The sequence below is a fragment of the Protopterus annectens genome, chromosome 2.part1 (assembly GCF_019279795.1).
Source record: "Protopterus annectens isolate FY-2018-M chromosome 2.part1, PAN1.0, whole genome shotgun sequence".
NCBI lineage: Eukaryota > Metazoa > Chordata > Ceratodontiformes > Protopteridae > Protopterus > Protopterus annectens.
Genome location: NC_056729.1, coordinates 1,753,735,176 through 1,753,750,722, shown reverse-complemented (window position 1 = coordinate 1,753,750,722; position 15,547 = coordinate 1,753,735,176). Strand labels below are relative to the sequence as shown.

General features: G+C 43.0%; 1 protein-coding gene across 2 annotated transcripts in view; it reads left to right on the top strand.

Annotated features, from left to right (window-relative positions):
- The first annotated feature begins 1,097 nt into the window (after positions 1 to 1,097).
- Positions 1,098 to 15,547, top strand: part of MRI1 (methylthioribose-1-phosphate isomerase 1) — a 312,149-nt gene continuing 297,699 nt past the window's right edge. For both annotated transcript variants that reach the window (XM_044063210.1, XM_044063209.1), the window contains exons 1-2: positions 1,098 to 1,308; positions 7,663 to 7,898. In XM_044063210.1, coding sequence (XP_043919145.1) covers positions 1,177 to 1,308; positions 7,663 to 7,898 — 368 coding nt within the window. In that variant the 5' untranslated portion in view covers positions 1,098 to 1,176. The remainder of the gene's footprint in view (positions 1,309 to 7,662; positions 7,899 to 15,547) is intronic.

Below are 15,547 nucleotides of genomic sequence, written 5' to 3'. Positions count from 1 at the left end.
CAGTCCTCGTTTTGTTCTTTGTCGAAGTAACCACTCAGGTTATTCGTTCCCCTGTTTGAAGTAGCGCCTTCTAACAAGTGTTCAGTGTAAGTGCTTGTGCAAAACAATCCTACAACCACCTTCCTTTAGAACGCGTACACTGCCGTAAGGCAAAGGGAAATGTCTTTAAACTGGAGGCCTGCATCACTTCATCACTGAAACTTAACAACCGATGTATGCACGATGTCACTGGCAAGTCTGCACAGCATGGCAGTCATTCATCACTTGCATTCCTCATTACTGGTATACTACGGAAACGGCCGGTGAGCCGGTACGTTACAACAAATCCCTGACTAAACGTGGATTAACGTGATAAAGTCGGCAGGCACGACAAGGGCGGGGCCTGCTAATGCGCAACGTGTGTGTGTTAAAACAAACAATCGCCACTCATTTCTTAGTCTTTGCGATCCGCAATGATATGCCTGAAAAATGCAAAGTTGAGACAGACGTGAATTGTGAAGAGAACAAAAAACAGAGGGAGAGGTGCGACCAACAGTGCGTCGCATAGGTTCATAGTGGTATTACCTCTTAATGTTCCTGACTGTGACACAAGCATTACTTCAATCCTTTCTAAAACAGGCGCTCTGTGTGCCAAGGGCGGTGCATTACACTTAGATAGTGATTATAATTATAGTATGCAGATCAAGTCACGCTCATTCTGTCAGGGTGTTAATAGCACGAACATTAGAAAATAGGGTTGCCACCTTTTCAGATGCCCAAAGTGGGACATTTTTTGGTACAAACGTCAGATTTTGCAAGGCGAAACATACCCACGGCCGGTACAAAGGACAGAACTTCATTTTTTGCTTAAATAAAGGCTTATTCTTGTAGCATTACGCCACTATTACATAAAATATAGGAAATATTTTTGCCTAAAATCTCAGGACATTTGCCATTCTTCATTTTCTGCCGGACACAACTGCCCAAAGAGGGACAGGTAGTAAACAAAAAACGTCCGCTGCTTCCTTCCGGCGACATAATTAAAGTGTCGGACTCCAATCCCGGGAATTGTACGTCTTATGTAACGTAATTAGCGTATGACGTTGATGTACTGGGCGGGGTCCCGACATGCGCACGGTGACTGACTGTGAGTGAAGGGTCCGGTTAGCGGCGCACTTTACGGCAGTGGTCTGCACTATGACGCTGGAAGCCATCCAGTACCTACGTGGTCGGTTACACATCCTTAATCAGCTCCTGCTGCCTCATGAGACCTGCTACGAGGAGATCGACACCGTACAGCAGGGATGGCAGGCTATCCGGGATATGAAGGTGGGTGGCCAGACACTTTCACATGGTGTCCGCCATCAGCGCTCTGCTGGTTAGGGAACCATGTTGGATCGGCTGTTTTATTTCCCCTTGGAAAGTACTACAGCGCGCACCTGGGCACGGATTCGTGCATACCTCGAGCTTGGGTATGGATAGGTGTGGCCAACATAGATTAGGGCGGGATTACGAGTAGGTGTGGTTTCGGTAGTTAAAGGCGGGAAACTGATCCCTCTCACAGGAGTACCAGAGTGAGTTGATATGGATTGGTCAGAGGGTGAGTTTTCTTTTGTAAATATGTAGAGGATTTTAGGAATGTTTTGGGGATTGGTTTTATTGGGAAGTATTTGGGGGATTTGGGAATTGGCTTTCTTTTTGGAATATTTAGGAGACTTAAGATTGTTTTTTTTTTAGAGCAGTATCAGTAGGATTTCGTACATTCTTAGTATTTCAAAGTTTGAACTCAAGTGAACCAGGCATCCAGCCACAGACCCAGTTAAAACCAACACACCAAGAACGCAGCAGAGTTTCTATATTTCGAATTGCGGAACATCTTCTAGACTTGTTTCCATCCCTCTCTATACAGGTTCACAGATTAGTACTAGGCTAATTGCCCTTTGGGACCATTTCAAGCCTAGCCAATTGCCCTATGTAAGAATCAAACCATGCACCTTGTATCTTTAAGGTAGACAGAATAACCATCATGCCAATCTCCCACCTCTTGCCTCTTGTGATTTTTTTTACATCAGAATTTGTCTCACTCCTCAGATTTATGGATTTTGTTGTTTTTCCATCTAAAGCTTTTTTTTACCAACTTTTTGTTTGATTTTTACAACCAAGCTTTAGGTGGAAAATCAAACAAAAGTCCATAAATCTGAGGAGTGAGACGAATTCTGATGTTAAAAATCACAGGAGGTGAGAGGGATGGAAACAAGTCTCGAAGATGTTCTGCAATTCCAAATGTAGAAACTTTGCTGCATTCATGCTGTGTTACTTTATACTGGGTCTGTGGTTGGATGCAGACCTCTCAACCAATCAGAGACAAATTTGAATAGAATCAGGGAAAAGTCAAGAAAAAATCAGGGACACTTTTAAAATATTAGTGCTGTTAACTTGAAATATTGAGAGAATCAGAGCATATGAATTAATACACCTTTTCTGAAGTAAAAGAAGTGTATAACTCTTAATTATTGTCTTCATTCGTTAAGTGTAATTCACCACCTTTCTGTCCGAAGTCACTAGTTTTAGGAGGGATTCAGAGGGACAGAGCTAAAATTTGAGTCAAAATCAAGGACGTCCCTGAAAACTAGGGACAGTTGAGAGGTATAGTTGGATGCCTGGTTAATTTCAGATAAAACTTTGAAATGCTAAGGTCTTTCAGCTTTTCCGGGTTAGGGGTCACCACAGCAGAACTCCCATCCGCTAATGATTGGCAGTGAATTTTTATGGTGTCGAGTTGCCAGCCCAATGTCCAACCTTCGAAGAAGGCACACGCACGCACCTGCCTGCATGTCTTTTAAATTCACTGAATGAAATTCTACTGATACTGCTCTAAGAAAAACAATCATCAATTCCCAATCCCCCAAACACTTCCCAATAAAACCAATTCCCAAGCCCCAAAAATACTCCCAACGAATACCAATCTTCAAGATATTCCTAAAAGATCAACCCCCCCCAAAAAAACAACACTCCCATATCAGATCACAGTTGTCTTAATTTAATCAGAAAGACGTCCCCACATGGTCCTCCTGTGAGTGTGGTCAGTTTGCCACCACCACAAACCCACCTTTATCTGCCTTAATCACACCTACTTGTAATTCCTCCCTAATCTATGTTAGCCACACCTATCCATAACCAAGCTTGATAGCGGAGGAATCCGGGAACGGCTGCTCACATGCACGTAACACAACACCCTGAACGAAATTAATCTGCATGTGTGTGTATATATACAAATATATGTATGAGTGTCTGTGTGTATGTATGTATATATATATATATATATATATATATATATATATATACACACGTGTGTATGTGTATATAAAATCTAAATTTTATGCTGCTACTTTCCACAATCTAGGTCATTTTTATCCTGTGGTATGTGTAGTGTCCTAAATGCAGAAGACAATACTCAAAATTTTGCAAGCCTTTAAGGCAGGTCAGGATAAGATGCACTGAGTACTCATTTCCTTCACCATGAATTCCTCCTTTACAACTATCGCTTCCAAGTGCGTTCTCATACTACTCAAGCAGATTAAGTTTGATATCTTCCCTGGCACTGACAGCTTTCACCCATAGATTCATAGGTTAGTACTAGGGCATTTTAAACCTAGCCAGCTTACCAAAGGTAAGAATCAAACCCTGTACCTTGCATCTGTGAGGTAAATGCGCTAGCCGTTATGCCTTCTCCTGCTTTAGGTTATTTATCACAGCAAAGATCACATCTTTACTCCACAGAAGCACATGTATAACTTCTGTATTACATTAAATATTATACCTTCTTCTTCCTTTTGGCTTTTTCCGGTTAGGGGTCGCCACATCGGATCACCTGTCCACTCATTATTGGCAGTGGAGTTTTACAGTGTCGAGTTGCCAGCCTGATGCCCAACCTTCGACAGAAGGCACACGCACACACTCACGCATAGGACCAATTTAGAGTGTTGAAAACTGTTTTAGTAAAACATCTACCCAAGAAAACACACGGTCCTTCTAACCCCTCAGACTTTGGTCCCATTTCTGTCTTTCCTATCCTAGAAAAAGTTCTGAAAAAGCTACTTTACTTTCAGCTCACACATTACATCACCTAATAGCCACTTTCTTTCTTAAAAGCAATATGGCTTTTGGTCAGGGTGTAGCACATCAACATGTTTTTGAAGAACAGACAAAGACCTTTGATTTTGTTGATCTCACCATTCTAGACCATGTGACTGAAATATGCATTGGCAATGACACTTCCCCTGGTGGATTCTAGACCATGTGACTGAAATATGCATTGGCTATGACACTTCCCCTGGCGGATTCTAGACCATGTGACTGAAATATACATTAGCTATGACACTTCCCCTGGCTGATTCTAGACCATGTGACTGAAATATGCATTGGCTACGACACTTCCCCTGGCGGATTCTAGACCATGTGACTGAAATATGCATTGGCTACGACACTTCCCCTGGTGGATTCTAGACCATGTGACTGAAATATGCATTGGCTGCGACACTTCCCCTGGCGGATTCTAGACCATGTGACTGAAATATGCATTGGCTATGACACTTCCCCTGGCAGATTCTAGACCATGTGACTGAAATATGCATTTGCTATGACACTTCCCCAGGCGGATTCTAGACCATGTGACTGAAATATACATTAGCTATGACACTTCCCCTGGCGGATTCTACACCATGTGACTGAAATATACATTAGCTATGACACTTCCCCTGGCGGGTTCTAGACCATGTGACTGAAATATACATTAGCTATGACACTTCCCCTGGTTGGATTCTAGACCATGTGACTGAAATATACATTAGCTATGACACTTCCCCTGGTGGATTCTAGACCATGTGATTGAAATATACATTAGCTATGACACTTCCCCTGGCTGGGGCTCAACAATAAACAGTCATTGCAAAAATACTTTTTGATAGTAGGCAAATAAATTATATCTGAATTCCTTTTATAAATCAGTGATACTGCCATGAAAATGCCACCACCTTCAAGTTTCCTGAGGCTTGGTCATGTGGGACACCACTTGTAGCATGTTTCTTATTGGAAGTTGATTTGCCTATCTGGACAGCATTTGCACTGTCAGTGAGCCAGTTTGCTATCCATCTGATGATGTAGGGGTTTATGCCTAATGCAGTAAGTTTATTTATGATTCCTGGGTGGGGGGTTGTGTTGATAAATTTGGTGATGTCTAGATAAGTGGTGAGTACTGTTTTACCCTTATCCATGGCTCTGGGGTCTTTCTTGAAGAAGTCCACCAGACTGAGCAGGGAAGACCTCCCTTTGACGCATCCAAATTTGGTCCGGTCCAGTGTTTGGAGCTTTCCTATGTTATTGGTCAGATACATGATAATTCTGTCCCTGGCCTTGCAGATAAGACTGGTCAGTCTTATGAGTCTGTAGTTCCTTGGAGCTTGTCTGGAAGCTGTGGTTAAAGAGGGTTTCTAGTGACCCTGATACATTCTACTTTAAGCTATTTAAGAATCATCCTGGAATGTTGTTGGGATCCATGGAGGTTGTGTTTTTGGCTTTAACAAGCACAGTAAGGACCTGTTTCCTTGTAATGACCTGTAGGTGGGATGATTGTGGGTATTTCTTTGGGTGTTGCTGGAGGTGATGGGGGCAGACGTTTAAATTGAACTTGTCAGGCAGCAGGTTTGGTATAGTTTTAGGCAGGTGTAAGTGTTGCCATTCACGATTGACTCAAAAAAGGCCTTATGATTATGTTTTACCTGGGAGGCTATCTTTGCTTTATAGTTTGTTTTGGCAGATTTGACCAGCTGTCTTTTCCTTCTTGGCTTTGGAGAAGATTGTTTTTCTTTTGCTGAATACCCTGTTTATGCTTGGGGTACATCAGGGTGGTTTATTTTTGCCAGTAATCACAGGTTTGACTTGGACAGGTGCTGCTTCTTCTGTGCAGGTGTGAATGTGGTTATACAGGGCTTTTGTGTACAGCTCAGAATAGGCCTCAGTATCATCTGGGTTCAGAGGGGCATGGAATTTTAATAAGCTGTTACTTAGTTTGAGGTAGTTGGCCTTAGCAAAGTTCTTAATGGGTATGGAGTTTAATGGGGTTCGGTAGTTATGGGAGAGACATGACTACACAAGGCTGTCAGGAAAGTAGGGACATGTGCACACAAGTTTATCAGCATGGGGGGCATAATCACACAGGCTGTCAGGACGGTGGGGACATAAGTGCACAGGCTGTCAGGACGGTGGGGACATAAGTGCACAGGCTGTCAGGACGGTGGGGACATAAGTGCACAGGCTGTCAGGACGGTGGGGACATAAGTGCACAGGCTGTCAGGACGGTGGGGACATAAGTGCACAGGCTGTCAGGACGGTGGGGACATAAGTGCACAGGCTGTCAGGACGGTGGGGACATAAGTGCACAGGCTGTCAGGACGGTGGCGACACAAGCGCACAGGCCGTCAGGACGGTGGGGACATAAGCACACATGCTGTCATGACATAAGCACAATAGGCTTTGTAGTGTCTAAGAGGAGTAACAAAGGGAACCTTGTTTAATTGTCAACTACTAGTTAGTAAGTCAGCTACTACTTTTCTCTCCTACTCACAAAACAAACATATCAACCTACTACCTTTCATCTTTCCCTAACTATTCTTTGTCAAGTTTAACTATTAAGTACCGCTCCTTTTAACCAACAGTAGCTGTTCCACCAATGCCCCCCCCCACTTCTTCTTTGTTTCTCTGCTGTATTATTACTGAGTACAAACTGATGGCTTAATAACTTGTTTTCACTAGCTCTCTCTCGATTCTTCTAACAGTAAACACACACTTCTAGTCTTATATCAGCTGGAATACTTTCATACCATCTGTTGTCCAGAATTGTAACATACTCCCTGTAGCGTAGCTTGCATTGTAGACTGACCAGCTGTAATACTGGAAGGTCATACAAACTGTGCTAATTTCTATCTTATTATTTTTGTATAATTATTTTCATAATATCATACATGTAGCACGTCTCTTTCATTGTATAAACATCATCTTTGTAGTATGTTTTGTATCTAATCTTGCTGTGCTTTTATGTGCAATTGTTTGTATGTCATGTTATTATGTAATTGTCCCCGGGCCTCTGCTGAAAATGGGTTTTCACCCAGTCGGACTTTTGCAGTAAACAAATGTAAAATAAATAAGTAAATAAATGAAATAAATTGTTCTGCATATATACAAGTTCACAGGTTTGAAGAGGAAGTCAAAGGGCACAGTGGAACCACGAAGTAATAGATATTCTTCTACTGTGGGGGGGGGTGTTCATGTTGTACTTTAGATTTAAGTTTACACATTCATAATGCACTCAACACAGGCAGAACTGTGTCATAATGCACTCCACACAGACACAACTGTGTCATACTGCACTCCACACAGACACAACTGTGTCATAACCCAATCAGCACAGGCAATACTGTGTCATAACGCAGTCCACACAGACAGTATTGTGTCATAAGGCAGTCCACACAGACAGAATTGTGTCATAATGCACTCCACACAAACAGAACTGTGTTATAACGCACTCCATACAGACGGTACTGTGTCATAGTGCACTTATTGCAGACAGAGCTGTGGGCATAGACTGTATTCTGCTACAGCATTAATAAGACTGCTTTGTTTTTGCAGGTTCGGGGTGCACCAGCTATTGCCATTGTGGGGTGCCTGAGCCTTGTTACAGAGCTGCAGCAAAGCAATGAAGAAGACAAGGATGCCGTGGTGACTTTTATACTGGACTCTCTCAAGTACCTTGTCAGTGCTCGTCCCACTGCTGTAAATATAGCCAAAGCAGCAGCGGAGCTGTCAGCACTGGTGCGTCGTGAGACACAAAAGGCCGAATCAACTGCAGCCACTATTAAAGAAAGGTGAGTGTCGTTTAAAGGGTGTGTTTCTACATTGCTAGGGTAAGGGCAGGGAAAACAGATTGATACAGAATAGTGCTGTTTTATTGTGACTTGTATCTTGGGTTCCATTTAAAGTGTACTTGTTTCCTATGCCTCTTAATGATCTATTTTACTAAGACATTACTCCAAAGTTCTAGTTAACAGTATATTTGTTTCCTGCATCCTTCGTTTATCTGTGTTATTAGGGCTTGAGTCCATTTTATGAATAAACTAATTTGATTGAGGTGTTAGCATGGAATAAATCGTACTGGTCTGTGTTATTTCTTCTGTTTATTTTTCTGAATGGTTAATCTGATGTTAATTGTTATTCATTCCTTACTGATGGGTGTCGGTTCCGTCCTTGGAACAGAGTCAGTCTTATAACAAGCTCGTGCCAGCCAAAAAAATCTCGAGCTAAGCTTTTACCCACAGTGCCCTTCTTTCTGTTACCTCAGATCTCATTTACTACGTAGCCGTAAAGATCTGTCAAGCCAGCTCTCAGCTAAGTACTTCGGATTTTTTCATCGAAAAATTCTTTTTCTTAAAAACTCCTTTGTTTAATTCTGCAATTTATTTCTCTAATTAATCGCTAGCATTTACTCACCTTCTTTATGTTTTTTGTCTACTGTCTCCCTTACCTACTAGGTAATCCTTAAGTACCATTGTTGGTACAGGCCCTTTCTCTGTCCCATTGTCTTTCCCTTTGAGGTATTTTTGCTACCATTCTTGGTATTCCATTTCCTCTCTTTTCAATACTGTTATCAGTAATCTACTCTCTGCCACTAAACAAGCAACCCCCTGGTGCAGTATGTAGATGATGCAACTCTGCTCAGCCCAAACGTTATCCCCACTCTGGTCATCCCAAACACTGTCCCCACTCTGGTCAGCCCAAACTTTTTCCCCACTCTGGTCAGCTCGAACACTGTCCCCACTCTGGTTATCCCAAACACTTTCCTCACTCTTGTCATCCCAAACACTGTCCCCACTCTGGTCAGCTTGAACATTGTCCTCCCTGCAAAAAAAAAAAAACACTCAAAAAGCCTTTCTAGCCATAGAATCCTGGCTAGATAGTTCAGGCATGCTCTTAAATACAAAAAAAAAAAAAAAACACAACTGATGCTTTTCACCTCTAAAAACTACTCAAACCAAAAGCAATATTTTCCTATCCTGTCAGCCAACAAAACAAAAATAGTATACGTCACATAGGCAAAACTCCTTAGAGATCTCAGATATGATCAACATATTCTTCTAGCTATCAAAAAAAAGCAGACTGAAACTATGATCACTCTACAGGTCTAGGAAATTCCTAACTGATAATTCCAGAAAAGACATAGCACAAGCATAATTTCCTCCATTCTTACTCTGTGCCTCACCCATCTTTACAAATCTTAATGTAACCATCAGAAGTAAACTAGAGACAGCCTATAACAAAATTTGTTACAAATAATCCTAAAAAACACCATTGCATATAGCACTAAAACTCTGTAACTGGCTAGAACTTAAAAAAACACCTCACCTGCCATCAACTTATTATAAGCCCATAGACTAATAAACTCCCCAGAAAAATGTCCAGCTCTAAAAGGAATACTACAACCCTATGCCGCTAATCAAGCCCTACGATCCAACAACATGGCTTTCTTATCCATCAGAAAATCAAATAGCAGTGCAGGAGACTCACTGTAGTCTAACCAGGTAGCAAATATCTAGAACCAAATCCCTGCCAAAATAAAGCAGGTAGATACACTGCATGGATTCAGGTAATCACCAAAAAAGACCTGCTAAATAACTAGTTGTGCTGATTCACTACTCCAGGCTACCTCCCCTCCCTCCCCGTACTCAGTCTAAACTCACCATCAAAGCTACACTCCCTTTCTGTACCCTAATTAACGTGTAACTTTGTATCTCTGTCACTAAGATATCTCACTGTATGTTCTCTCACAGCGGTCATTTACACTGTTCTACAGATGGCCACTGCACCCTCTACCTACTTTGTCTGTGCAAAACTTCATTCCCCAGGTAAGTAACACTATCTCTGTTTTCTTTAATGTAGGTACAAGCTCCCTGTCGTAGTCTACTTACTGTTTCATATAACTCACTTCCTGCTAAATTCCTTGCAGCATTTGCTATCCTTCTCTGTACTTCCAGCTGGTAAACACAGTACATAGTACTCCCACTGTCTGTCTAATTTCTCTGTAACCAGCTACCACATGAATAAATGCATTTCCTTAAATTCATAAGTTACTGTATGTTATGTAACACGTTCTAGCTGTATTCGTATAATTGTGTTTTCATTTAAACATTTATACTCAATATATTTAACAAAGCATCGTTTTTGTTGTTTGGGAGCTTTTTTCCCCAGGCCTCCAATGAAAACGGGATAAACCCTTGTCAGAACTTCCCCTTTAACAACAGAAATAAAAAAATAAGTAAATTACACATATTTGTACTCAGCATATGAGGTCTTGAACCACATACATAGACAAAGTGTGTAGACCCCTGCACTAGGTGTCCTTGTACCAAATCCATGAACTTTCTAAATGTAGTCCTGAAATTTAAACTACTTCACAACAGATTTCACATGAGAATCACATTCACCCTCCAATTCGTTGTGAATTAGGTCAAGAGGCCCACTTACCCTGTGAATGTAAAGTAACTTAGATGTAAAAAATTATGTGGATCCTTGGGGCACCTCAGCGTATGCAGGAAGGGGATGGAGGGGTGGCAGGTAATTGTCTTACTCCTGCTTAAACTGGTCTACAACTGCTTTTAGCATGATCGTAAGGGTAGAGGTAATGCACTCTACCAAGCCATTTTTTTGTGAATGGCAAGGGGTGTTTTTCAGCTGCTTGATTTTGCAAACTTCCAGAAACAAGTCTGTAGGTCTGATATGAAGTTAGTCTGTTGCCTGTTAGTATTTCCCACGGAAACCCGCCATGCTTAAAATTTGCTAACATTTCTGTCTCAATAGATGACTAAGCAACTGCCTTAGAGTACCTAGTACCATAGTCTGTCACTACCAAGGTATGGGTTTTGCTTTCTGTAGGGTACTAAGAGGGACCGTAATATCTGTGACTGCTCTTCGAAAAAAATTTTGCCCAATAACAGGCAGTGGAGCATTCTTAGCTTTGTCTGCCACCTCGCCAATATTTTGATACCTTACATATCTTGCTGTACCCTCTTGTGTCATTTGCAGTGCCTATTCATTAAAAAAATTAAATAAGCTTCTTTTTTGTGTGCTTCAATATCCTGGGCTATGGCCAGAAGAGCCTGATAGTAAGGTGTTGGGACTACGAACTGCTGTATTCCCCCTTCTGACTTTCTTTCAGGAGTCCATTCTCTGTGTTGTTGCCCCTTATCCCAGTGCATAGACTCTTTTCGTTCTTGAGAATCAGGAGCCTCCTTGGTTACCTTCCTAATTTCTGTAAGTTGGGATCTGAGAGGTCTGCTTGCATCAGCTTTCTCTCTTTGTGATCCCTCACAGTTCCCCTTCTAAGGGAAGTTTAGTATTTTTTGTCAGTTGTAGCTCAGATTCCAGTTTATTGCTACTAGTTATTTCTTCCCCTACAGATGAAATTCAGGCCTGTTACTCCAATGTGTATCTTTCCATGAGGTAGCCACATCACCGGTTTCTTTTGGTGGTGCAGGTGCTGGCTTAGTCTTCCTTCTGCTATGTTCCATATGGACTGCCTCCATACCTGGCAGGCACCTATATGCATAACAAGGTGTTATGCCATCAGATACATTAGAATGTCCTCCGGGATATTGCCAAGTGTTTCTTCTTGCTTGTCTCCGTGCTGCTTCTTGCTTGTTTCTCTGCTTCTTCTTGCTTGTCTCCGTGCTGCTTCTTGCTTGTCTCCGTGTTTCTTCTTGCTTGTCTCCGTGCTGCTTCTTGCTTGTCTCCATGCTGCTTCTTGCTTGTCTCCGTGCTGCTTCTTGCTTGTTTCTCTGCTTTTTCTTGCTTGTCTCCGTGCTGCTTCTTGCTTGTCTCCGTGCTGCTTCTTGCTTGTCTCCATGCTGCTTCTTGCTGGTCTCCGTGCTGCTTCTTGCTTGTCTCCGTGCTGCTTCTTGCTTGTCTCCATGCTGCTTCTTGCTTGTCTCCGTGCTGCTTCTTGCTTGTTTCTCTGCTTCTTCTTGCTTGTCTCCGTGCTGCTTCTTGCTTGTTTCTCTGCTTCTTCTTGCTCGTCTCCGTGCTTCTTCTTGCTCGTCTCCGTGCTGCTTCTTGCTTGTTTCTCTGCTTCTTCTTGCTCGTCTCCGTGCTTCTTCTTGCTCGTCTCCGTGCTGCTTCTTGCTTGTTTCTCTGCTTCTTCTTGCTCGTCTCCGTGCTTCTTCTTGCTCGTCTCCGTGCTGCTTCTTGCTTGTTTCTCTGCTTCTTCTTGCTTGTCTCCGTGCTTCTTCTTTCTTGTCTCCGTGCTGCTTCTTGCTTGCTTGTCTCCATGCTGCTTCTTGCTGGTCTCCGTGCTGCTTCTTGCTGGTCTCTGTGCTGCTTCTTGCTGGTCTCTGTGCTGCTTCTTGCTTGTTTCTCTGCTGCTTCTTGCTTGTCTCCGTGCTGCTTCTTGCTTGTCTCCATGCTTCTTCTCCATTTGTAATGATCGCTGACCAGTTGACTTCTTTTGGCCCTAAATGAAGTTGACTGCCTGTACAGGTAGTGCTCCTCTCCAACAGTTGCAGGCTTAACAATAGGCTGCATTTTGAGATGCAGTAGATTGAGTTGCTTTGCTGTTCCGTCGCACATCTCACAACATTATCCCTACCCAAGATGACATTCATTGCCAAAAATGTGACCTTGCACCTTTTTATTTCCTTATAGAATTCACAAACCTATCGTGACCACCGTCCAACCTGTTATCCCACCGCTTTTATGCATCCTTCTCCCTGACGATCGTACATTAGACAAATTCGAACCAAGGATTTCATGTCACTTCTAGAACAGATTCCATCTGACTCTCCCACTAGCTGTGATAATCTCATAATCTCTGTGTCATTTCAGACACCATTCCCACCATCTGGATTTCAACCCAAGTTAAACCTGTTCCCAAACAAGCTAAACCTACCACATATACATACTTCTCAGTTTCTGTATTGCCAACCCTTAGAACATTTCTTGGGAATCTCATATATAAACAAGTGATTTTCTACTTGTAGCAAAACCACCTACTCTCTCTACTGTTAAGAATGTAATTTGGTATGCTGTATGGTCCTGTGGAAATATTATTTTCACCCTTAGTCCAGCTCTGGTGAGGTCCGGAGGCCACTTTTCCCATGGTGGTTTGGGTGATGACTCCCACTACAGCTGTTAGAGGAAGAGGACTTGCACCAGGAAGCACCTGGAGTCTCTTTCAGTCTCCCACGCTAGATTCAGATCTGGATGAAGGGGACAGTTCCCCAAAATCCCTTCCTGAAAATCCATCCTTTAGTGAGATCCTAAAAATGAAGAGGCAAAGGGGATCCTGTCCCATTGACCCCACCTCCCCTAAGGAACAGATTTTATAGGAGGCTTATAACTCGTCTCCTTCCCCTGCATGGGTAGTGTCTTCCCCAGATAAATTTACGAACATGGTCTACTGCAGGGTGTGGACAAAGCTGTTGCAGCAGAACCCATCCCTAAGAAACCGGACTGGGTACTCTGTAGTCCCAAAGACAGGCAGTATTGGGGCAAAGGCCCCCTTGTTGATTCCATTGTGATGGCAGCAGCTACAAAGAAGGGTGTCCCAGAAGGCACCCAAGACAGCCATCTCCCTAACAAAGAGTCTAGGATGATGTAGGGTGCCGGCTAACTTAGGGGGATGTGTGTAGACATCCTGTACATTTTCAGTCACAGAGGTGTGTGTGTGTGTGTACATCCTGTACATTTTCAGTCAGAGAGGAGTGTATGTGTACATCCTGTACATTTTCAATCAGAGAAGCTTGTGTGTGTGTGTACATCCTGTACATTTTCGATCAGAGAGGTGTATGTGTACGTCCTGTACATTTTCTGTCAGAGAGGTGTGTGTGTACTTCCTGTACATTTTCAGTAAGAGCGCTGAACTATGTGATGCACACAATCCACTTTAAGTGAGACGTCAGTCAAAAAGCAGCCAAAAAGCTGAAGTAACTGCCAACTACAGAGCTCTGATCCCAATTTTGAGACTAGTCTGGTTGCAGCTTACACATTTTCTGTGGCCTTTTCCACTGCCTCCTCTGATGGCAATTCGCTATTTGAGGGAAAAGTAAGGGGCAGACTGTCTGCATGTGAGCAAGAAGTCAAGATCCTCATTGCTGTTGAGGTCAAAGTTCTTCCCCACAAAGGACCTTCCAGCAGAATCAGAAAGGGGCTGGAACCTTAAGGTTTCACTGATCCCATCAAACCCAGCACAAACAGCAACAAGAGGGAAGTTCTCAGACAGAGGGGAATCTCTGTCTGGAACCAGCTCCAGAAGGATATGTGGTCCCAGTATCCATGAGATAGAGACTCCTTTCAAGGCTTTCACCCCCTACGGCCCCTAAATGCCTATCCAACTGTTCCCCTCTAGAGGCGCTCGGGGTCATCTGTTCTTGCACAGTCTGGCCTGGATGGCCATCACAACTGATGTTTGTAAGTAGAATCAAACACAGAGGCTATTTCCTTTTTTGATAAAAACCTCAGTCCAGTCTTCCCAAACACCGTTGGTACCACCCAGACAAGGGAAAACAGTATTCAGGGAGGCTCAGCTCTTGCTTCAAAAGAGAGCAACTCCTAAAGTCCCACCTGACCAAAAGATAAGTCTTCAAGCCAGTCCTAGGTCTGAGTCAGCTCAATTGATAATGTAAAGAGGGACACTTTTTGGATGGTCACAGTGCGGTCCACTCTGCCTTGTCTCCAGCCAGGAGACTGGATGTGCTCTCCAAATCTTCAAGATGCTTATCTGCATATAAAAATGGACAAAGCATCAAGAAGATTCCTCCGCTTCCCGGTATGAGCCAGTCATTACCAGTTCAGGGCATTGCCTTTTGGCCTCACCACAGGTCCCTGGGTGTTCACCATATGCATGGCCCCAGTCGTGACTCACATATGAATGTTTGGTGTGTGTATTTTCCTGTATTTACAGTAGATGATCAGCTCCTAGTGACCCGATTGATGGATCACTAACAGTAACATGACATTTGGTCCAGCTGTGCCTGTCTTTGAGAATAGCAGTAAAACAGAGGAATCCCAACTAGAGCCCTCTAGGATCTTGTGTATATCAAATATAGTCAAGGTACTGTAATGCACTTAATGGCTCTTCTTTACAACAGGATTTCATCTTTGATTTCAAAAGTAGCTTTCTTACTGCGTCAAGATCAACCACCATCAGTCCGTGTTCTGAAGGTGTTAGGCCATACTGATGTTGATTCAGGTGGCTCTCAATGCCAGACACAATATGAGGAACCTACAGTGGATTCTGAGTTAAGTGGGACCAGTCATCCCACCATTGCAAGGTCAAATTGCCTGACATTATCAAACAGAGCTAATCAACATCACAAGAGGGTCAACATTTCTCATATCCGTACCGCTAGCACTGGTAAACACAGATGGGGGAGGGGCATTTTGCACATCAACATACTAGAGATGAGAGCTAACCTTCTAACATCGCACACATCTGATGACGGACTCACTCAAGGTGCACTCTCCATGC